The sequence below is a fragment of the Eleutherodactylus coqui genome, chromosome 1 (genome assembly GCF_035609145.1).
Source record: "Eleutherodactylus coqui strain aEleCoq1 chromosome 1, aEleCoq1.hap1, whole genome shotgun sequence".
NCBI lineage: Eukaryota > Metazoa > Chordata > Amphibia > Anura > Eleutherodactylidae > Eleutherodactylus > Eleutherodactylus coqui.
The window spans coordinates 446,443,970-446,469,288 of NC_089837.1; the positions used below are offsets into that span (position 1 = coordinate 446,443,970).

The window sequence follows — 25,319 nt, forward strand, 5'->3', positions numbered from 1 at the left end:
GTCTGTGCGCTCTCCCATAGACTTATATAGGATAGAGTGGGCAAGGGACTCTGAAAACGGCAGATTTTCATGCCGCACCAACTTCAGAGGGGGACATTGCTGGATCACGGGAGTCTGGTAGTATAAAAAAATAATACTTTTCCCAGCTCCTTGTCACATTCCCTAAAAGCACCATAACATAGATGTTTAAGAAAAAAGAAAAAAAAAGTTACAGAATTCAATCAAAATATATATTAAAAATTTTTTAAATGACCCACCGATGCAGACATAAGCCATCGCCATAATCCGAGGTTAACAAAATTATTTATCAAAATGTCCAAAACAAAAATTAAAACCACTCCTATACTTTATACATAAATATAATTTTTGAAATTAAACTATAAATTAAAAAAAAATAAATAAATATATAAATATATATATATATATATATATATTTTTTTTTTTTTGTAGACATTACCAGTAATAAAAAACAAATTTGAAAACATTTGAAAAAGAAAGATACTAAAATATAGCCCCGTATGTGATGAAAAAAAATATAAGGGCACAGCAAAAATACATTTTAGCAGGGCAGGAGAAAAAAAAAAAAGTAGGGCCATAAAACTGCCACATGGGTATAAAATCGCTCAAAAGTGTCTGGTCCTTTAGGACCAAGACTCCCTGGGGTCTTCAAGGGGTAAAAGCTCACACCGAAAAACCCATCAGGTAAGAAACAAAAGATGCAACCAAAATGCTGGTTCTGCCTACCTCCAGCGGCTCTCCTCTGCAGCACCTTACTGATCTAATTAGTAAGAGGTCCATTACTCTTTATTTTAATCCTTTCTATTTTTAGACCCGGTGTGACTTTGTATCTGTCATTTTTATTACATAATTTTTATAACCTTTGTAAGCACTGTACTCTCCTATATTAAATCTTAAAATTTAATACGTTTGTTCGCTACGGCTCTAAAACTACACACAACCACAGAGGAAACAAAATACAGCCTGGCCGTGTTAAACCCGTTACATGCTGGTGCGCTAGAAGTTACTTGCGTCATGCTAGAGAGTGCGGTGTGTGTCTTTGAACACTTGTACCATACCAGAAGCAAGTCAACTTCTCGGCCTAATACTACAGCAAGCGGTGGCAGAAGTTTTTGTGGATATATTACAATGGTGATAAAGTCCTCTTCCGTACCAACGAGTTACTTGCCCAGCTTTCTGTTGGAGTTGTACGATCCAGAAAGCACAGAGTGCAATCTACCCTAAGGCACTTTGCAGTAAATTTGCATAATGTCCTCTACTGTGATACATTTTAGCCCAATTTTATTCAGGATTGTCTCAGATTTTGTCCAGGTTGTGATCTTGATACACCTTCTGGCATCCTTCACATCCTGTTGTCTGATTAGGACAACAGCCACATTGAGGTCCTGTTACATCCCTGACAGCTGCCATATCGGAGACTATTCTGGGAGCCATAACTATGAAACCCGCTTTACAACGTCCAATCATAAGGTGCCCCCTATTCTACATTCTCCAGCCAGGGTTTTCTAAACAAGACAATCCCTTTAAGACTGGATACAGAAAAAAATAATATACATATAAATTATATATATCTACACAGGATGAAAGAGATTGATCTAAAGCATACAATTCAAAAGAATATGCAATGAAGGCCAGAAACTAAAAATTCTCTACTGCCTACTTTATCTTGTTTTACTTGTTCCTTGGCATTACCTTAAGGTGCATCAGGCTCCCAAGGGAAGTTGAAAACCAGTTTTCAACTCCTTACAGTAAATTCCAAAAATAAAACTTTAAACCAAATGCACCAGAAAGCTCAGTGCCGCACTAATAATAATAGGTGGCACTCCAGCTATCATTACACATGTCTAAAGAGTTCATATGGCTCTCAGTTCTCGGCTGCATACAGTTCATCAAGAGTGAAGTGCTAGAGGGATATCTTTCATGTCACTCCCTGGAGAGGCTCCATACAAATCTTCATGCACTGCCTGATAGATCACAGACTAATTCAGATATAGGATTTCTAGCGCATTTTACAGCTTGGACAAAATGTAAGACAAAAACCATAGGTGGCGCTCAGTGCGGTGGACCAATCAAAGTGCAACTTCAGTAAGAGGGAGAAGAATCAGTACTTTCTTCACTGGGGGGTTTGGGTACCACTACAGGCAAACATCGGGCCAATCTAGTTTAAATAAACATTGGTTACGTAGTGACAACTGGTTAACTACACAAGGCAAGTAGGTAGCCACATGGCTTTATTTCCAAGGATATACAGTCAGGGGACAGGTTTAATAAAGATCAGGCAAGACATGACAAGAGTTTACAACCTCATTCTCCTTTTCGCACGCCGATGAATGCCCTTTATTCTCCCTCTTATTACAGTTACACTTTAGGATTGGTCCACCGCCCTGAGCACCACCTCTGTTTTTGTCTTACATGTTGTTCATTACTTACAGAGTCCGGATTAGAGCCTTGGTCCTTGGTGATCGCTCTCCATGGAAGAATGTCACGGTGACAGGGAAGCGGCACCTACCATTGAGATCTTTCAGCGTCTTTCTAGCTCTCAGGTGTGCAGGGCATCCTGTACTTGGTTCCCCATATACACTGGGTGAGCGCATTACCGCCTCCACTAGGTTGACCGCTAAAAATTAACTTTTATTGAGATACTATTAAAAACAAGAAGCCTCAAAGAACAAAACAAACTAATAAGTAGGAGTGATAGTGGGGAACCTAATTAGGAACCCAATTTTGTTTTCACCAAAAGCACAATCCCCATGCCCCTCCACAAAATATAACTTGCTTATGCCTATGAATGTTCCTTTTCTGCTAATCAGCATCGTACTCCGCTTGCAGAGCACTACTTTGTGCTCCAGAGCTGCTCTTCCTACTGTCCTTTTGCATATTCCTTTCATAGTCCGTTCTTACTTGAATTTCCCTACAAAGGGAAAAGACCGTCCCACACTGATTTCAGCTCCTGTAAGGCTTGAGGGACAGTTAGGAGGGAAAGCCTCATGGAATCTGGGAGCTTTATGTACATGATGGATGGATGATATGTCACCTTCTATGGAGGAGGTTTTCTGGTTAACCAAGATATGTTACACAAGCCATTACTGGGTCAGATGAGATGGCAGAGAGGGAGTTCTGCCCAGTGGTGGAGTAGCTGGCAGCAGCAGATGATTGGCGGGAAATGCCTGTGGTTGCCAGGCAGAATCTGGTGATTGGCCCAGAGGAACAGGCTGAGAGGAGCAGCAGTGAGATATGGAGGTGCAGAGATGTGGGCCATCATCATCTGGAAAGGAAGAAGCACCCCGCCCTCCCTTAGGTTTGTTGCGGTGTAGTTAATGGGGGATTGTCGCCCGCATTGGGCGGGTGGGCAGGTAAACTTGGGAAGAGTTTGGTGGTGGTAAACTCGTGTCTGTAAGACAGAGTTTACATGAACTGTTATGGCTATTGATTGGTTAATAAACTTGGGTCTGTAAAACAGAGTTTACAGAAGTGTTATGGTTATTATTGGTTACATTTCTCCCCAATGTTTGTAACCCCGTTAATAAACACTGCGGCCTTCTTTATCCAATATTGGTGTCTGTGTCGGTTATTTATAAGAGTTTGGTACGTTTTTAATAAAGCATAAGATCCCATGTGCACCCCGGGTTCTGGTAATGCAACCTCCTTTAGGCTTCCTTCACACTTTTTTTTTTTTTTTTATAACAGCACTGCAAGTGTTTTGGTGGTTTTTTAGATTGTTACATTTATAACCATTTTTTTCTGGCATTTTTCAAGTTCTGGGGAAAAATGCCAGGAAAACGTAGGGCAGACTGTGATTATAAAAAAAACAAAAAACCTACCAAAACACAACAAACCAGAACCCATTGCATATAATGTACATTATATTTCTCTATAGACTTTTAGGTAATATTTTGCCTATAAAAATAAAAAAATACATACTATTTGGCTGATTTAACACCTGGAATTCTAGATTTCAGTTTTTTTCTCTATTGATTTTAAAGGGTTTTTTTTTAAAAGAAAAGCTTTCAGTTCGCATCCGTTTAGTTAGAAGACAAATGGTGCAGTCTGCATCGCTGTTTGTTCCATTAACCCCTTGAGTGGCACGCCCGGAAAATTTCCGGGGACGAGCTCCACTGCTCATAGCAACATAGCCCGGAAGATTTCCGGGCTATGTATCACTATGGGAGCTGCAGAGCACAATGCCACAAGCTGTGACAGTGTGCTCTGCCTGCACAGACCCACACAGAGCAGTCAAGGGCTTTGAAAAACCAGCAGAAGGTATTGCCGACATGTCGGCAATGTCCTGCTTTGTTTACAAGTTGCCATAGAGACCATCGGCTTGTCAGAAGCAAGCCGATGGTCTCTGTGGCAGGGAGAGCTGGTTGTTAGCTGTCAGAGGACAGCTAGGTACTAGCTCTTACAGCAGAGATCAGAGAAAACCTCCGATCTCTGCTGTGTTAACCCTTTACATGCTGCAGTCTATGTGACTGCAGCATGTAAAAGGGCTGTCACTGCAGCATGTAAAGGGCTGTCACCATCGGACCCCTGGAATGTGATCAGGGGTCCTGATGGGTCCCTGTAGAAGTCCCCTAAAGGGACAAAAAAAAAAAAAAAAATTTAAAAAAAGTAAAAAAAAAAAGTTAAAAAATTATTTAAAAAAATTAAAAAAAAACACTTGCCTCCCTTTACTTTGTAAAAAATCAAAAATACAATCACACGTGGTATCCATGCGTCGTAATGACCCAGAGAAGGAAGTTAATACATTATTTAACCCCTTAATGACATGGCCCCTTTTTTTCTTTTTTCCCCATTTCTTTTTTTCCTCCCCCCTGTTTAAAAAATCACAACTTGTCCCGCAAAAACAAGCCCTTATATGGCCGTGTCAATGGAAAAATGAAAAAGTTATGGCTCTTGAGACGCAACTGCAAAACTAGTTGAAATTCAATGATTAGACCATTTTAAAAAACCTGCCCTGGTGGGCACGACAGGGTGGTAGGAAACCTGCCACTCAAGGGGTTAAACCTGGAGGAACGGAAGCACACTGACAGCTTGCTTTATTTTTATATATATAATTTTTTAAAAAGCCATTGAAATCAATGGGGAAAGAATTGTTAAAATTTAATTCCATCCCTCTTGTCTAAAAATGGGACAGAGATGAAATTGTGACTGAAAATCAAAATACAGCTGTGAAGGCAGTTGTAAAAACACCATAAACAAAAAATCTGCTACAGATGAAACCAGCCTCTTGGTTTATTCATACAAATGCATTTGCACTGCGTATTAAAGGGGTTGTCCCGCGGCAGCAAGTGGGTCTATACACTTCTGTATGGCCATATTAATGCACTTTGTAATGTACATTGTGCATTAACTATGAGCCATACAGAAGTTATAAAAAGTTTTATACTTACCTGCTCCGTTGCTAGCGTCCTCGTTCCCATGGAGCCGACTAATTTTCGCCCTCCGATGGCCAAATTAGCCGCGCTTGCGCAGTCCAGGTCTTCTCCTGTTCTCTATGGGGCTCCATGTAGCTCCGTGTAGCTCCGCCCCGTCACGTGCCGATTCCAGCCAATCAGGAGGCTGGAATCGGCAATGGACCGCACAGAAGAGCTGCGGTCCACGGAGGAAGAGGATCCCGGCGGCCATCTTCACCGGTAAGTATAGAAGTCACCGGAGCGCGGGGATTAAGGTAAGCGCTCCGGTAAGCTTTCTTTAGGTCCCTGCATCGGGGTTGTCTCGCGCCGAACGGGGGGGGGGGGGGGGGGGGTTGAAAAAAAAAACCCGTTTCGGCGCGGGACAACCCCTTTAAGGTCCATTTACACGGGACGACTATCGGGCAGATGATGCCCGACTCTCGTCCCTGTGTTTCCTCACTCCCATGCTCTTGTACAGGAGCTAGCAGAGCTGGCTCGCACACGGAGCAGCCAGTGGTACTGTTGTATCTTGAGGCCACCAGGAAGCTAGGCAGGGCAGGGATGCAGTAATGTCCCTGTCACACCCCTAGCTCCCCATAAGCTCAATGCTGTAAGGTCCTAGGAGCGTGTGTATTGACTTGTGCCTTCCCTGCACGGTTAGGGTGAGGGGTAGTTGACCTGTTAGGCTTACATAAATGGCTGTAATGATGCAAGCCTAATAGGTAAACTATCCCTCAGCCTAACCATGTAGGGAAGGCACAAATCAATCCCCACGCTGGTGCTATGATGGAATGTTCACTGCGTCCCGACCGCCCGCCGGCTCTGTGGTCCTTGCCGGATGGCAGCTGTGTGTTCCATGCCAGCTCTCCGCTGTGTCCTGCCCGGTGCCCCGACACCCCTCCCCCCTTCCCACACACACACAGCAGTCTGCACAGGACACTGATGGTGGCGTGTTGTAGCAGTTGGCATCTCCCTGCTGCCCTCCAAGCTACCTATTTTGCTCCTTCCTGTGTGGGGCCCTTGACTCCTTAGTGCAGGACAGTGGTGTGGGGACTGTTACTGCAGGACAGAGGTCAGCGGTGTGGGGAGTGAGCCGCCTGCACATGACAAGTGACAGCAGAGTCTCCCCAAAGGCAGCGGCTGGCCGCTGGGCTGCAACCTCCCAGTGTCAGACAGCAGCAGACCACCAATAACTACTCACAGCACCTGTGCATCTAACTCATGAGCGCTGGTTCAGCTACTGTGGAAAGATCCTACAGTGCAAAGATCCTGCAGGCAATCAGTAACCGAGGGCGTGCACTGGCTGTTACACCATCACCCAGTCTCCACCCATCACTTCCGGTGGCGTCAAGTAGTCAGCAGTGAACGGCCGCTGTGTTAGCTCAATGGAGAGGGGCGGAGGAGCGAGAGGAGAAAAATCTCCTGTACTCATTGGTGGATACGGACCATAACAGTGTTAATGAGTAGAGATGAGCGAGCATACTCTGACACGCCCCTTTTTCGCCCGAGTACCGCGATTTTCGAGTACTTCCGTACTCGGGCGAAATGATTCGGGGGGCGCCGTGGATGAGTGGGGGGTTGCAGCAGGGAGGGAGAGGGAGAGAGAGAGAGAGAGGGCTCCCCCCTGTTCGCCGCTGCTACCCCCGCTCTGCCACGCCTCCCCCTGCCCCCCCCCCCCCCGAATCTTTTTACCCGAGTACTGAAGTACTCGAAAATCGCAGTGCTCGATCGAGTAATTACTCGAAACGAGTACGTTCGCTCATCTCTATTAATGAGGATTTGTTAAGGCGTAAAGAGTATGCTACTATAATACACTTTGTTGCAATTATTCACTTACTAGATACAGATGAAATTATCTTAAATGATGACGCTTCTGTAGATCATGCAATGTTGCCAATTGCCCAGTGGAGTACATAACAGCGGGGTCCCCCTCATAATGGTGCCAGCTTTTGCCATCCATGGTAGAGGAGTTTAAAAAGGGTTGTGCCAACATGCACAACCCCTTTCAGAAAACACCACCCAGGGTGAGTAGCGGATCATCTTGGATCCTGTTGTTGATACCTTCAGTGAATAGCTGACTTTGCTTATACAACGCCATCTAGGCATTCACACAAATGGCCATACTGTAATACAAGAACAGCGCATGGTCCGCCAGATGGGTACCATTGTTACACAGCAGCTCTCCGATCCAGCCATACAGGTGGATCCCTAGTGGACGACCGCATTCTATGATGTTCATACGCCCTAACAGAACATATACATTTTGGCTTTTACCCATGTGGTGGTTTTAATGCCCTATTTTTTTTTTTCTTTCAGCTACCAAAATTATTTTTGCTATGTTTTTTCCCAGTAACACATAGGGTTATATTTTCACATTTTTCTTCACTGATTTTATTTTCAGTTTTTTTAGTTTTATTGTGAGTAAGAAGGTAAAAAAAATGTTTGTATTTTTTTAACATTCATATTTCTTTTTTTTAAATTAGTAAACCTGCTCCTGTTTGATTGCAGCAGCAAAGGCCTTATCCCCACGCCATACATCTGCTACCGGGCGAGATTAAAGCCTAGGACCTAGCGCCGTAAATTTACAGTGCTTGGTCCCTAAAGGGTTAATATTTTTTGTTCCGCCGCCATGCCCTTTCCATGATCCTAAAAAGAATTCCCAGCATACTGTACTTGTTTTTTTTTCCCGTTCTTCTCTGGAAAAGCAATTCCAGCACTGGTCCTTAGCACCTAATCGCAAAGCAGATGGGACAATCTACGAGTGGGCCCTCACTTCCCAAGGGCAGCTGCATAGCCTGCGGCTACGATAAGTATGGTCTTTGATTTTAAAGGGGCGGTCTGGATGTTATACAATTACAAAAAAAAATAAAAATTTGTTAAAATAATAAAAGTAGCAGCACTTACCCATCCTCACCCACCACAATCCGTTTTTCTGTTTTGAACCAGAGGCCACATCGGTATGGTGCCAATTTCCAGGCATCGCAACTCAGATGTTGGCAGCCAGAAGAACAGCAACCTGACCAGTGCAACCTCTGACATCCCCTTTAAGGCTAGTATCTCAACCTTACAACCCTAACAAGGTCATACAAAACCTTATAAGACATTCCCTGGAAAAAGCCAAAGACAGACCGACGTCCCTCTGATTTTCGCATTGCTCCACCGCATGTTTATTTACCAATCTCTTGATCCAGAAACCCAGTAGTTAATCAGCAGCAATCTCGCCCCTGCAGATGTCCCATCCCTCTTGACTGGTGATACTGATGGTTGTACATCTGTCTTCTCTCTCATGTCCTCTAACTACATTGCATCATGGCCCGGAGAACTTGTAATTACCCTCCTTCTACATCTGTTCAGTCGGAGAGCGATCCAGCACTTCTAGCTTCACAAACTCCTCATTCCAGGATTATTGTTATCTACACCTCAGCTTTTACGCAGTCACATAAAATTATAGCATTCGGCTTTTAGGAAGGCCGTCTTTTATCCAGTCCTTTCTCATGCGACTAAAATACAACATCGCTATCTTGTTCTTCACATTGGCTTTGCACTTTTCTAGCCTCTTTGAAATGCAGCAGCTAAACCATTCGCCGATCAGCTGGCTGTGCTGCACAGCGATATAAAAGATATTATATGAAATATTTCTTGATATGTTTTCATAAAAAAAAAATTTTTAAAACATACTGTACATCAATTTAAATTTACTTGTACGTGTTTTTTATTTTCTCCTTTTTTTTGCTATGAAGTTTCTGTTGAGTCAGCACCGGAAAGAATTTATGGCCGGCAGTGTTGACGTAGGCAACTTTTTTAGTACTTCTTTGGGTTTTGTTTATGGGGGCACCTTCTGGCAGGTTCGGGTTACAGTGAAGGAAAACATTCTTCATTCCGTTTGATGACTTGCAGTAGAGTTTGCAGTACTCAGCGCTACTGTTTATTGCGGTGCATCAGCGGACAAGTACAAAACGGGCACAAAGAACATCACACAGCAGAGACACGGTCCATGTGTTGTGCGATCTTCTCACAACCATACACTGCATGTCCTAGTCTCAGATGTAAAAACAGGCCAGAATAGGGTATAAACCAATTTTTTTCACATAGACTATATTCAATGTCAAAAATCAGCCATTTTAATAGCCCCATAGCTATTCTGAGGCCATGTGTTGTCTGTGGAATACAGGGACCGCGCAACACCCCAAAATATGGGTCCTTAGTTGAACTGCGCTCGGTCCTAAAAGGGAATCACAAAGATAATGGAAGTATATTAGGGTCTCGTGATGAGATTTCCTAACAAATCCTATATATTGATGATCCTGGCTATTTGTGAATTATTTTGGGAGTGGGGGTCGTGTTAGGACATTTTGCATCGGGGGTTTCAAATTAAAGGGTTTTTTCCACAATCCAAAATTGCCTCACAACCACTCTGTGCTTCCTGATTGTGGCTGACCAGCACATGTGACTGCTGCACCCAATCACTGGCCACAGCAGTGACCTTCTATAGCCCGTGATTGGCTGCAGTAGTCACCTTTCCTGGTCAGCCACAACCAAGGAGGAAAGGGTAGTTGTGAAGCAATTTTAAGTAATGGGAAAACCACTATAAAATTAAGAAAAGAACGGATATAATAAACATTGAGTCAATTGGCAGCATGTTATATTTGTTAGAATGCCATTATAAAAACAGAGACACACTAATCTATATACTGTACATTATAGAGTCACATTACTCCTAATTCCAGACGCATCCTTTAGATCCGAAGTACTTTCCCCCATAAATTCACATATAAGTGTCTTAAAGGGGTTGTCCCGAGGCAGCAAGTGGGTCTGTACACTTCTGCATGGCCATAATAATGCACTTTGTAATGTACATTGTGCATTAATTATGAGCCATGCAGAAGTTATAAAAAGTTTTATACTTACCTGTTCCGTTGCTGGCGTCCTCGTCTCCATGGTGCCGACTAATTTTCGCCCTCCGATGGCCAAATTAGCCGCGCTTGCGCAGTCCCGGTCTTCTGCAGTCTTCTATGGGGCTCCGTGTAGCTCCGTGTAGCTCCGCCCCGTCACGTGCCGATTCCAGCCAATCAGGAGGCTGGAATCGGCAATGGACCGCACAGAAGAGCTGCGGTCCACGGAGGAAGAGGCCATCTTCAGCGGTGAGTAGAGAAGTCACCGGAGCGCGGGGATTCAGGTAAGCGCTCCGGTGAGCTTTCTTTACCTCCCTGCATCGGGGTTGTCTCGCGCCGAACGGGGGGGGGGTTGAAAAAAAAAAAAACCCGTTTCGGCGCGGGACAACCCCTTTAATGCATTTACTCAATTGACAGCCACTAGGTATATATTGTTAAAATTGGACAGCAGCAATGTAAGCCATGGGTGAGAAATGATGAGCTATTTCTAGATTGTAATGTACTCTGTACTGGAGAAATAGAACTTCGCTATAAAGTAGATGAATAACCGGGCCATGTGTATGATGGAGTAGGGAAAAAAGACAAAACTGCATTATTTGCAAGTCTGGATACAACTCTACCAGCTATACCTTTCCAGCTCATTCCTGTGTAGGGCACTACTTGTATAACTGATGCAACCTTTAGAGCAGTGGTCCCCAACCAATGGCTCGCTACCCCTGGCTCACCATGGGAGTCCCGAGTTCTAACAATATGCAATGGCAATTATTGCAGACATATCCGAACCACCAAACAATTGCCAAATTGATAACCCTGCTACACTGCATCTGAATGCAAGAGAATACAGTCATCAGGTTTGGCAAGTTGATAGTCATGATATGTTCACATTCACTTACGTACATTAGGTCACGATGTAGCATGGCCACGGTGTAATCTTTGATTACTTTGGCTACTTGAATATGGCCCCCGACTATCACTCAAGGTTGAATGTGGCTCACAAAGTATAAAAATGTTGGGGACCTCTACTTTACAGTATGCTAATAGATTGCAAATACTAGTTAGCTAAGTGGCGCATGTGTGTGGCTCAGAGCATTAAGCTCTCCCTCATGACCTGAAGGTTGCGAGTTCAATCCCTGCATGGTTCAGGTAGCCGGCTCAAGGTTGACTCAGTCTTCCATCCTTCCGGGGGGTAAACTGCAGCCTCTGCATCCTTTAAAACTACTGTACATCAGTGAGCAAACCTACGCTCCAGTTACTACCTATAGAGTGGGTCACTTGTACAGTACACGATCTGCTCTTTACTCGTAGCTCTATTTACGTCATTCCAAAAAGAAATCCAAGAGGAACTGATAATTCGCTTGGGCAGCCTGTTTATGCAGGCAAATACATCGTTTGCTCGTTCAAATGAGAATTCAGTCAGTCGTTCACATTTGCTGCATTAATGTGTGAGAACGACTTAACGGTCAGTATTTAAACTGGACAATTAGTGAACGAGCAACAATGATTCTTATGCATACATAAGTTGAAAGTAAGGGAGATGGAACAATGGTCCTCCTCACTCACCTTCTAGGTGCTCCTCCTAAGGAGAAAAGATCCTGACCCACGTCACAGGACTCCCACTAGCCAAGCCAGAAACCTACTGCACACTGATGAGGGGCAAACACCCCGAAAAAGCTGTCTGTGTATGGATTTGGGCTTAGTTTTTAATTCCTAGTCATTGTTACAAGGCTTGTATAAGGAGTCTAACATTGACTTGCAGGACTGCTGCCTTCTAATAAGTGGCGCTGCAGAGGTATTGTTGCATCTCCCTTATTTGCATTTTACCCAGAGGAGCAAGAATGGCCTTATAAGTCTCCTTACTGACTCACCTTCTAGGTGCTCTCCCTAAGGAGAAAAGCTAGCATTCCTGACCTACATAAATTGAATGATGAATGAAAAGCGAACAATTTATCATTTGATTGTTGGCGGCGTTTACGCTGAACAATCATCATTCAATTTCGCTCGTTTGAACGATACTCATTCTGTGTGACAGGGCCTCTACACTACAATTTACTAAACCAGTAATAGTTGGACAGTATATACTTAGAAAGTTAGAATGGGTCAGATTTATCTCAGTGTCTTAAGCTGGATGATAAATCTGGAGCTTCGTTGGACACCTTTGTCTATACCACCCATTAGTTGATTAGTTTACAGACCAAAACGTTGCCACTTTTTTGACGCCCAATGTCACATTTAAGCTATGCCCATTTCCCTGAGAAACCATGCCCCTTTCCCCAAAACCACGGCCTCCTAACAGACAGAGTCTAAAAAAAAAAATCATTTTAAACTGTCTAAGACCGAGTTCACACTATGGATTTTTTTCAGCGGATCCTGTTTTACATAAAATATACGGCACAAAACGGGAGTGAAACGCAGATGAGTAGGAAGCATTCATTCTGGATTTTGGTTGATATTTCAAAAATATGGAAACCGCTGTCTGCGTATGGTTTTCTGGCTTGGTTTCCCAATCATTGTTAAGACTTGTTGAAAAGTCGCATTGATGCCATCCAATAGGTGGCGCTGCAGAGGTATTTTTCCATCTCCCTTATTTGCATAAATTACCCACAGGAGCTAGCATGGCCTTATAAATATCCTTACTCACCTTCTAAGTGTCCCCATATCCCCTTTGAGTGTTCCCCTTGGGGAAAGACTATACCATCCCCCAACGCACTCACTCCTAGGTTTCTCCACACACTTTAACGGTAAAGAAAACGTGTAGCTGTCTGCGCAAAAGTTCCAATGCTTAAAAAAATGATTGGAGACAGAAAATTGGGAAACAAATTGAAACTTAAGGTCTTTACTAGAGATGAGCGAGCATACTCGCTAAGGCAAACTATTCGAGCGAGTAGTGCCTTATTCGAGTACCTGCCCGCTCGTCTCTAAAGATTCGGCTGCCGGCGGGGGGAGATCTCTCTCTCTCTCTCCCTCTCCTCTCCTCTCCCCTCCCCCCCCCCCCCCCGCAACTCCCCTCTCACCTGCGCCGGGAGCCGAATTTTTAGAGACGAGCGGGCAGGTACACGAATAAGGCACTACTTGCTCGAGTAGTTTGCCTTAGCGAGTATGCTCGCTCATCTCTAGTCTTTACTGCCAATGCATTTCGTGGGGCAGGAAAGCGAGTGTTTTCTTTCTGTTTTGCTGCTCGCTTGACAGAGCAGCTAGATGGAAAGCAAAAAATGCTGGTGTGAATTGGCCCTAATACAGGTGGTTCAAGGCATGTCAGACAGTTTTTTGGTCCAATTTCAATAGTTAATATGCCTCTGGGTCTATCTTTTCGGCAACCACTGCTATGGGATTATGTGAGTCCTAGGTATATTTAGAGCCTCATGTGGCGCAGAGTGTTAAGGCAGCAAAATGCAGTCCTAAATTCTGGCTCACGACCTGAAGGTTGCATGGTTTAGGTAGCCAGCTCAAGGTTGACTCAGCCTTCCATCCTTCCGAGGTCGGTAAAAGGAGTATCCAGCTTGCCGGGGGGTAAAGATGACTGGGGAAGGCAATGGCAAACCACCCCGCAAAAACAGTCTGCCAAGAAAACGTCACGATGTTTGCTTGCACCAGGGGACTTTACCTTTTACCTTGACGTCCAAAAGGGTATGCTATTGTGTTAAAGACATCAAGTTAGGACTTTCTGCTAGTAACCAATTTATGATACCCATAATAGTTACCAAATATTAGACCGCCACTATTGATCGGAAAATCTAAACAAAAAAACCACACAACTCATTCAGCACTATGAAATGTTATAACTAATAAGTTATTCTTCCATGTGCCATTGTAATGAGTCGGCATCATTCACAATGACCACAAAAAGTTGCAATTTGCCGTAAGTCTTAGTTATGTGCAGTCGAAGCAGCAGGTTACATCCTAATTAACTAAATCCAGTTTTCTGCACCCGCTTCCACAGCCTGGATAAAGTGTAATCATTGTTAATGCGAAAAGAATAAGAATTTTTGGAGCCCCCAGAACAGTCGCAGACCTGAAGATTTTGTATCCATTTCAATAGCTTGACGCTTTTATCAAAGACAGGATTCTGCTTTTGCCTTTTCAAAGCTCCATCCTCCATCTTGGCATTTGGAGGTCATTATTTATAAGCTGTGTCATACAACTGTCGCATGTACCTTGAGCTAGTCAAGGCTGTGGATATAAAACATCCCCGCTTTAATAAAAAGGAGACTTTCCAATATATTTCTAACTAAAGCTGAAAGAAAAAACAAGTTCATTCACTATGAACAGGCAATTGAACACAAAAAAAATAATTCCACATTAACCCCTTCAAGACCAATCCCATTTGTGCCTTTATGACCAAGCCAAATTTAGGAAATCTGGTGTCAATTTCACAGAGAATAAAGCTGTAAAAGGTTTAACGTATCAGAGTAATCCTGATGTGTTTTTGTCACCTATTGCACTTCGTTTAGGTGGTAAAGCTAGACCAATAGAATGTACAGATTTTTTGGTTTTTTTTACAAAAATGCCAAAATTGAGGAAAAATATTTTAAAATTATAATTTTTTTCCATATCAAACCAATTTTTTATTGCCACACATATATTTTGTGACATGTCTTCAGGTTTTTAACCTGGATTGAATAAAGATTATTTTTTTAAGTGCTGGAACAAACTATTTTTTGTTTTTTGCATAATACTAAACAATCATGCTTAGATACAGAGTAAAGGCTCCTGTCCAGCGGCGGACGTCCTCACTGGGGATCTGCAGCAAATAGTGCCCATAGTATGCTATGGGAAATCGATTCTTCCTGCACACTTGCGGAAACCAATTGCGGTTTCCGTAAGCGGAGGAAAAATCGCAGCATGCTCCATTTTTTCTCAAATTCCATGTGGACGGCTTCCTTTGAACTCAATGGAAGCCATCCGATAGGTGGCCTTTCCGCAATCATATTGTGGAAAGGTCGCGGGAAAAGCAGTAGCTCAAAAATTAAATTTGTATTGCACATATCCGACGGCTTGCAGTGCACACCATCCACAGTATAGAAGAAAAAGCAAAGTGACAGGTATGTGTGGACGCGGCTGCTGTACGAGCCGGATTACACTGTGGGATTACGTGTGCGGAATTCAGCTCTGCAGGGGGCCTAATACAGAACTAAAATTAACAACAAATGGTCAGGTACACTGTGAATCAATATAGTCCAAATAGATTTTGTACTTTCGAGTCATTAAGTTAACCCTTTGCAATCCAGTATCGGCCTTTGCCCGACATTGTTAAGACTTGTTAAAAAGTCACATTGATTTGAAGGAATGCTGCCATCCAATAGGTGGCGCTGCAGAGGTATTGTTTCATCTTCCTTATTTGCATAAAATTACCCAGAGGAGCTTGCATGGCCTTATAAGTCTCCTCACTTACCTTCTAGGTGTCCCCACACCCTTTTGGGTGCTCTCCTTGGGGAGAGACTATACCCCTCCCAACTCACTCACCTCCTAGGTGTCTCCACACACCTTCTGGGTGCTCTACTTAAGGAGACACGACACCCCTCCTGACCCACATCACAGGCCAGCTAAGCAAGAAACCTACTGCACACTGATGAGGGACAAAACACCCTGAAACCGCTGTCTGTGTATGGTATTCTGGCTTGGTTTCCTATTTGCAATCATTGTTAAGGATTATTAAGAAGTCACATTGATTTGATGGAATGCTGCTATCCAATAGGTGGCGCTGCAGAGGTATTGTTCCATCCTCTTTATGTGCATAGTACACATGACAGCGCTCTGATGTCGGAGGCTGTTCAGCATATGTATGCTACAGTATACATGACAGCACTCCAATGACTGTGGCTTTTCTCCATATGTATAGTACAGCATACAGGACAGCGCTCTGTTGTCGCAGGTTGTTCCGCATATGTATGGTACACTATACATGCCAGCAATCCGATCTCGGAGGTTGTTCCACATATGTATGCTACAGTATAAATGACAGCGCTCTGATGTCGGAGGTTGTTCCGCATATGTATGTAACAGTATACATGACTGCTCTATGATATCGGAGGTTGTTCTGCAAATGTATGCTGCAGTTTACAGGACAGCGCTCTGTTGTTGGAGGTTGCTCTGCGTGTTTAATTCCAAGGGATCCACAATACGCTTTTCCAGTGAAAATAAGTAAGAGCTGGGTGGTGTGCGGGTGGCAGGGAAATTGGATTGGGAAGGTTTAAAGGTATGTTGCAATGGGGATTTTCCTGCCACCTAAACCAAATGACCTAGAATTTGTAGTATAAGAAGTCTCCACCAGCTATAGATCTCTCGCACATACATGTGGCGTTTATTAATAACTTCAAATTTAGGAATGATGGAGCACTTTCAGTGGAGTGTGTCAGGGAGAAATAGGTGGGACTCCCAACTGCTCCTGCCTCGGTTGATGATTTGTCACGGATCGACTAATTTGAGTGCACTCGTCGCTACCAATTGTCATGATAGAGCCTCGATTGATTACTCTAGCAGGGTTGGAAGCACAGAGTCAATATAATACAGTTGGAATTGTACCCAGCTTTTCCAGGCTCCTGCACACATGCAGAGCGAAAGCTCAAATCACCCCCTGATCGGTCCAACGTTTCCAGCACTCTACAATACCCACATGTTACCACTGGCATCACCAGCTTGTATGTCACCAATAACCTGGAACCCGGACTAAGTTATGGTTTGTTTTAAAACAGACAAGGCTGACTAATAAATCGCAGATTTATTGTAAAAGATAAAAAAAATAGACTAACAGTGCTATATACTGTATGTATACAAAAATATACAGAAAAGGATGTTACAACAGAGATTAGGTTTTACAGGCATACACAACAGACAGTATTTTAAAATAAAGAGAAAATACAGAAAGATACTAGATTTGGGATATCCACCAAAGTTCTGATTCATGCAGAATCACTGAAGCAAATGGAAAAGCCTTACACCATAGCTTATCTCCAAAATCTGACAACAGGGGTTCACTCGTTGAGCCCCGAATTATAAAGGATTTCCCAGACGACACCTCCCCCTGCTCCCTCTTAAGTCATTTAGAGAGGAGTGGGCAAATGGGGACGACCTCTGAAAACCCATAATTCCCCACTTGAACCATATTTCTGCAGTAATATATGCCCAGCATATTCATGGTCATGATTTTATATATTCAACGACAAACATGACACGTAAATTAGAGCCTGGTACCTGGAAACGCCATTTGCGATTGCTCTGGGGCCCGTACCACAACATGTGTAGATGCGTTTCATTCAGCTGGCCCACCCGGTTCTAAAAATATAATTCATATCGGGCTATGACTTTCACACGACTAATAACCCTTTATTAATAATTTTCCCTTAATAAAAAATTTTGGAGACAGGATGTTTCTGGGAACCTTCTGAGGTGCCACACTTCACCAGCAGGGGGGTTATTAGCACATAGTACATAGGTAAAAGGCGGAAAGTCCACACATCTCCGATAGTATGGATCGGGCCAGCACTGTTGGATCCCAGCTTCAATCTCACCAGTAGAAAAAGAGTGAGGGAAAGAGACGACCGAAAAGAAGAGAAAAATAAAAAAAATTGGAAGGGAAAAGAAGGGGAAGGGGGAGTGAGACTAATGGAAAGGAAGGGGGTGGGGGGGGACAGGAGGAGGGCATATCAGCCCAGCGGCGGCCATCCAGATGCAGACACCATCAAGGGTAGCATCCCATAGCAGTTGTGATTAGGGTGATAACACCCCGTTGAGAGGAACATAAATTTATATCACTGCTACAAAAAGCTTTCAACGAAAATTTGCAGCAGGCAGTCGCCAAGTGGTTAAAGACGTTTTCTTAAGGGAAACGGTCGTTGTACTGAACTTTTTACTTTAGAGCAATAAGGAAAAGTTACAGGGTTTGTCTTCATCCGCTTCATGCCCTACCTAATCTCTGTTCACAACGCCATTTGGATACCTTGATGAAGATATGGCAAAAAAAAGTCACAGATAATAAATTGCAGCATGCTGTACTATTCTGTTGAGTAAAACGTCAGGAGGCATGCTGGATGCCCAATGGACCTTATTATAGCTAAAGGTAACCATCAGACACCATCTGCGTCACTGAAGGCACTTCTAGAAATTTTCTTTGTTTGGCACCTATAATGAAGCCGAACAGTGGAAAAGGTGAACGGATATGTGAGAAGAGTCTTACTTTCTAAGTTTAATGAAGTCCACGTATAGATGACCTGGTAGTTCTGTTTTAATACGTGCACTGTAAAAAATAATTCTGGCGAGTCTGGTCTTACAAGGGATTATCTGGGACTTAAATATTGATGACTTATCCTCAGGATAGGTCATCAATATCAGATTAGTGGGGGTTCACGGCTTGGGAACCCTGCTGATCAGCTGTTTGAAGAAGAAAGCGGCACTTGGGTGAGCCCCACGCCTCTCACCTGGCCAGTGATGTAACGATCAATCACATGCAACTATGTGCAGCTCAGTCCCATTGAAGTGAATGGGATTGAGCTGCTATGCCAGGCACAACTGCTATGAAACATACAGAGTTGTACCTAGTATGCATTAAAGATGCCACAGAATTTCAATAAAGGTCCATTTTTATTGGAATGAACACAGTGCTGGATTTCCTCTTATTAGGAAAGTGCAGATGTATTAATAACCATTTCCATTACTGTTGCCCATAGGAAGTTTATCTACACAATCCAATCAGTGCCGACAGTGCCAAACTATGTAAAGACAACACTATTGCCAAGGGGGTAATCTGCCTGACCCACAGGGATCAGATGATTGCTTAATAGGGGTTGGCACAGTTTCCTAAATGAGGACCCACAGGCAATCTCCAGGACTTGCAAAGAAATACATTATGTCATTATACTAGAGAAAGTACATTTTCATTGCTGGGTTTATTTGGTAGAATCAAGATGTATTATGGTATTTATCGCTAATATTGCTCACAGACATAACGAAAAGCAAGATTTGCACTTCAACAGAAATATTGGTCCCCTTTAAGGATGATTTTAATACAAGAAATACATCAGCAAATAAAGTGCTGCAGGGAATCCCATAATCGAGTGACCTGCTGCATTGTGAGTAGTACTATATTAATCCTCTCTAGTCACTTGATTCATACTAGAAATTTCAATCTGATTTTATAGCTATTTGACTGGAGGGAATTCAGGGCTGCTTACACAATTTTAATATATAGAAAGACAGTTCAACAGCAAGTTGTTTTTTTTCTGTAGCAGAAAATACATCTAAAAGTTCCAGCATTCTTCCTGTCAGTCATGGATAGAAAACAGGAAAGCAAATACCTACTGTATACCTCATGGAGGAAAAGAAATGAGAAAAACTGACAAAAGGAAGAAACCTGTCACACTTGTAAATGTAGCCCTTTAATTAGAGTTCCATAAGATCAATGCATATCTGAAGTACAGGAAGAAATGACAATTCATGGAGTCACTCACCAGAGCAGGATGCGCGCTCTCTTTGGGACTGTGTGCGGCAGCGATCCCAATAACATCTGTTTGGGGGAAAAAAGAAGATGGAGAATCAAAAAACAACACCAAATAAAGATAAAATGTTTTTTTAATCTTAAAAAAGTAATGTGGTTTCCACATAACTCAAAAGTATGAGTTTTTTTTATGATATACTCAGAATTCTAACCCTAAACCTAAACCCTGCCTTTGTGACTCTCCTCCTCCTCTTTCTCATGCCATTGCCTAGCATAAGAAAGCTACCCCTAAACTATTTTGATAAGTTTATAACCTTGTATGAAGTATTCTTCAATTTCCAATCCAATACTGTCACCCAATTACAAGGCAACAACTCCTTAAAAGAGAACTTACAGTGAAAACTAAGCTTTGCAGTTCTGGTTCACTAACCCAGAGGACAATGCTAACTTTTTATAATAGATCTAGTGGAGGTGTAGTCTGGTCACTGTTTCTACAAGCCTGCTATTTCACATTAAAATTGCCAATCCTTCTCTCTACAGAAAAGAGACTGCCTTCATGGACCACGTAGAGGCTGCTGTAATCACAGGACTTTATTATCTGGTAGATTCTCACCACAGACACACAAGCACCATTGAATTTCCTGCTTGCTATTCCATCTATTTTAGCGGTCAGCAAGGAGAAAGTAAAAGGCTGCAGTAATTCAAGTCTCTTCCTAGTTTGCTCTCTATTAAAATGAGCATCGTTTGCCGGAATTTAATAAAGCTAATACACAGCATGGCGTACCAAATTTTAAGTTATAGCTTAGAAACTTTAATTTACACAACAAGTTGAACATACTGAGATTTCTAAGTACATAAGTGGAGGTATTGTATTACTTAGCTGACTTGCATGCATAACATAGTTTAAGGATTGTAAGCTCTTATAGGTATGGTTCTCTTTTAGAGATGAGCGAGCATACTCGCTAAGAGCAAATACTCGAGCGAGTATTGTCCTTAGCGAGTAGCTGCCCACTCATGTGAAAAAATTGGGGTGCCGGTGGGGGGTGGGGGTGGGGGGGGGGTAAGGGGGAAAAAGATCTCTCTCCGCCCCCCCACCCCTTCTGCTCACTCCCGCAACACACCGCTCACCCCTGCCGGCACCCGAATCTTTTCTCACAAGCGGGCAGGTACTTGCTAAGGACAAAACTCGCTAGAGTATTTACCCTTAGCAACTATGCTCGCTCATCTCTATTCTCTTTCCTAATACTTACAGGAAACATTGGATTTTTACTTCAGTATATGGATAGTTCCTTCTTTTACCATGTACAAGGCCAATTAGCGCTGCGGAATAGGTTGGCACTACACAAAGATCATTAATTAGCATCCCACATAGCAGCCAACTGCACTGCAGAGACATGGCTGTGGCGCAGCAGTAATGCAGCTGAAAACATGCGAACCTTGTTTTAACAGTTTCAAAATCCATTGGTAATTGATACTTAATAGATAATGGCCCTAAAGTTACCTGAAAAATCGTGTGGCCATTACCAATCAACCATGGATTTCTGAAGAGTCAGTATGAAATCCACAAGGATTTCCACGTTAACCTGTTTTTTTGGCGCATAAAGATGGTTCTATGTAAACAACAATATAGAAAATAAAGTTATGGAAAGATGACCATTAATTTAAGAATATGATGGTTCCTTTTAGACTGGTGGAAAGATAATAAACTTTCTTCACGTCAACCAACATGAAATGTAGCTTCCTATTATTTCACTAATACGTGAAAAGGATTAGACCTATATGTGCGAATGTGACCTTAAAGATAAAATATGATTTGGGCTGCATGTGGCATATGTTCTAATTAGGACATTAGTGGACCAATTAATCACACCGCGGAAAGTAAACTTATCATTCAGCTAGGATCACTCACATTAATAAGGCTGAGCAAACAACTTTGTTATTCAAGGCCATTACTGGTTCTCCCATGGTTCCTACTTTACAGTGAAGAAATGTACATCATTGGCACCAAGCCTAAAATGAGCCCCACTTAACGGTCCCCATGGACTTGTCGTAGCAGCTGCTCCTGGTAAGAGTTGGTAGGGGGTAAGCAGTGTGAAGCTGAGACAGCTGGTACATTGCAGCACAGCAGGAATTTAAAAATCAGCGGCTTTTAAGTTCATAACGGAAAAATATATTTTATAGGATACTAGAAAATTGATGGACTTGTGACAGGATATTTACCCTTAAAATCTACAGAGTCTACCTGTTTCTTCAGAGAGACATTGCATTTAATGAAACAAAGATCAGAAGGACATCATTACTTGAAATCAGTATGACCATGACGAAAAAAAAAATCAGTACCATTACAATCATTTTCCCAATACTTGCAAATTAATCCTCAACCTTGGGCTATATTCACACAGGCGAAAACGACATCAGGCTCCAAAACACAGGATATTGCACTTGCCAACGTACGTTTCACACAAGGATGCAAGGCGCTTTTCATTCAAAAACGCTTCGCATCACTTCTATGACACTGCGACCTTCGGGCGTACGTTTCACATGCGCTAGAGGATCGCAAGAGTTTCCCATTTATTTTAATGGTAAATATCATATTGCCTGCACATTGCAGATAAGTCAATCAAGAGTTTACAACTAGACACCTCCTTTAAAATACATTCCAATGGTCTCATTTATTCACGCTGAAGTTTATCCATAAGGTTTTTTTTTTATTTTTTTTAAAAAGGGGATGTATACAGTTCTGTGCAAAAGTTTTAGGCAGGTGTGGAAAAAATGTTGCAAAGTAAGAATGCTTTTAAAAATAGAAGTGGTAATAGTTTATTTTGGTCAATTAACAAAATGAATGAACAAAAAAGATACGGATTACTTACCGGTAGTCCCATTTCCAGGAGTCATCACGACGGCCCCATTTACATATGGAGGTTGCCCTCTGACCCAGGTAGGGACAGGAAGAGTTTAAAAGCACCTCCCCTTCCACCCATGCTTCAGTGACTTACAAATTATCACGGTGGACAATGTTTACTAAACCAAATTTTACCTTCATTCGGTCATATTTACATTGAAAGAACATTAATTATTCTATAAGGGAGGGAACTATGGGCCGTCGTGATGACTCCTGGAAATGGGACTACCGGTAAGTAATCCGTATCTTTCCAGAGCGTCATCCCGACGGCCCCATTTACATATGGAGTATACCAAATTATACGTGGTTTTAGGGCGGGACTACTGCCTGAAGGACTTTTCGTCCATAGCCCAGGTCTTTGTCCGACTGGACGTTAACCCTAAAATGTCTGATAAACGTATGTTACTAGACCAGGTGGCTGCTTTGCAATTTGCTCGGCAGACGCCTGGCCTTTTTCTGCCCAAGAGGAGGAGAGAGAGCGTGTGGAGTGGGCTCTAATTTTTTTCCCCGGGGGATCGAAGCCCCTGGCTTTATATGCCTCTTGGATGGCGGTCTTGATCCACCTCGCAATGGTGCCCTTAGATGCCGTCTTTCCTTTTTCCGGCCCCTGAAATTGGAAAAACAGGTTATTTTTGCGAAAGGAGCAGGTAGCCTCTAAATACACTAGAGCGGCTCTCCTAACATCTAGGCTATGAAAATCTCGTTCTTTTCCATTGCGGGGATTTTGACAGAAGGAGGGCAGAGTGATTGTCTGCTCCCTATGAATTTTTGACACTACCTTCGGTGGGAAGGCTGGGTCCCGTTTAAAGGTAATCTGGTCATCTTGTATTATCATGTATGGTTCAATACAGTATAATGCTTGTATTTCCCCTGTTCTCCGAGCCGAAGTTATAGCGACTAAAAGGGTAACTTTTAGCGTAAGCAGTCTCAGGGAGAGTTGGGAGAGGGGTTCAAAGGGGGGTTGGCAAGACTATTTAGGACTAAGTTTAGGTCTTAGATAGGGAAGCTTTCTTTAATAAAGGGTCGAAGTCTTTCTGCCCCTTTGAGAAACCTACACACCCCGCGGTGTTCTGCTAGGGGGAGGTCTAGGTAAGATCCTAGTGCTGCTGTATGAACCTTAAGGGTTCTTGGGCTAAGGCCTTCCTCTAGGCCTGCCTGTGAAATTCCCGGATTGCGGGTATGTCAATCCCTGGGATTTCCCCTGGATCTATTTTGCAGAAGTCTGTAACCTTCCTCCGTATCCTATCATAGATGGCTGTCGTGATAGGTTTACGGCTTTTTGTCGGGGTATTATGGGAGAGTCCCTTCCCACGCAATATCATGCTTTCAGCATCTATGCTGTTAGATTCAATTTTTCCGACCCCCGGATATGTTAGCGGGCCCTGGAGTAGGAGATCATCCACTACTGGTAGTAGAGGTGGACCCCGAATAGTCAAGGCTTTTAGTAGGGGATACCAGGGCCTTTTGTCCCACATAGGGGCAACTAGTATGACTGACACCCGGCTGGTCTGGATTTTCCTGAGGATGTGAGGGATCAGTGGGAAAAGGGGAAAAGGCGTATGCTAGGTCCATATCCCAGCTTTGGGACAGGGCATCTATCCCGCATGGGTTGGCTCTTGGATTCAGAGAGTAAAAGTCCCGGCATTTTGAATTTTCCCTCGGGGCGAACAGGTCTATCTGCGGTTCTCCCCACCGGCAACGTAGTTGGTCGAAGACTCGCTGGTTCAGCCCCCATTCTCCTGGAAGGATGCTCTGTCTGCTCAGGAAGTTGGCAACAACGCTTGTGGACCCTTTTAGATGGATTGCTGAGAGAAAAAGACAGCACGTTGGACTCCGCCTAGCGGAGTATTTTTATCGCCAGTTGTTGCAGGTGTGGGTCGCGTTCCCCCTTGGTGGCGAACAAACGACAGAGCTGTACTATTATCAGTCAAAATTTTGATATGCCTTCCCTTACAGGGGGTTCTGCTGCCTTAAGGGCCTCCCAGATTGCCCTTAATTCTCTGTAGCTTGATGAGCGCTTAGCTACTTTGGCCTGTAGATTTAGGTCGGCTACTTGCGCTCCCCATCCTGTTTTGCTGGCATTTGTTGTGATGGGTATAGTAGGTTCTTGCGACCAGGAGGTACCTTTGCTTAGGTTCCTCTAGGAGGTCCACCAGCGTAGGGACTCTGACTCGGACGGACAGGCTCACCTTATTATCCAGGGAGGTCTGCCGTCTGTCCCACCTGGCAAGAATGAACCTTTGTAGTTGTCGAGTATGGGCTTGTGCCCACGGTACTATCTGTATGCAGGCTGTTTAGGATGCCGAGCACCTTCATTGTTTCTCTGATAGAAACCGTCGTAGCCTGACAGAGGGAGTTTACTCTTTGGAGGAGGTCTTCCTCCTAGATGATGGAAGCCGAGATTCCTGGATGTGGGAGTCTAATAATACCCCCGGGTATAACCTGTGTACCAGGGTTCAGGTCGGACTTCTGTTTATTGACTATCCGCCCTAAACTGTTTAGGGTATACAGGACCATAGATAGGTCTATACGTCTAGTCCTTCTGTCCTTGACACTGACAAGAAGTCATCCAGATATGGGAATATACGGATTTGGTTCCGTCTGAAATAGGCTACCATCTCTATTATTATCTTTGTGAACACCCGAGCAGCAGTGGAGATTCCGAATGGAAGGGCCATAAACTGATT

The 25,319-nt window shown here is 43.3% G+C and overlaps 1 protein-coding gene across 1 annotated transcript in view; it reads right to left on the reverse strand.

Annotated features, from left to right (window-relative positions):
* B3GLCT (beta 3-glucosyltransferase) overlaps positions 1–25,319 on the reverse strand; it is a 393,556-nt gene that overhangs the window by 264,119 nt on the left and 104,118 nt on the right. The window contains exon 2 of the mRNA XM_066583040.1: positions 19,744–19,799. Coding sequence (XP_066439137.1) covers positions 19,744–19,799 — 56 coding nt within the window. The remainder of the gene's footprint in view (positions 1–19,743; positions 19,800–25,319) is intronic.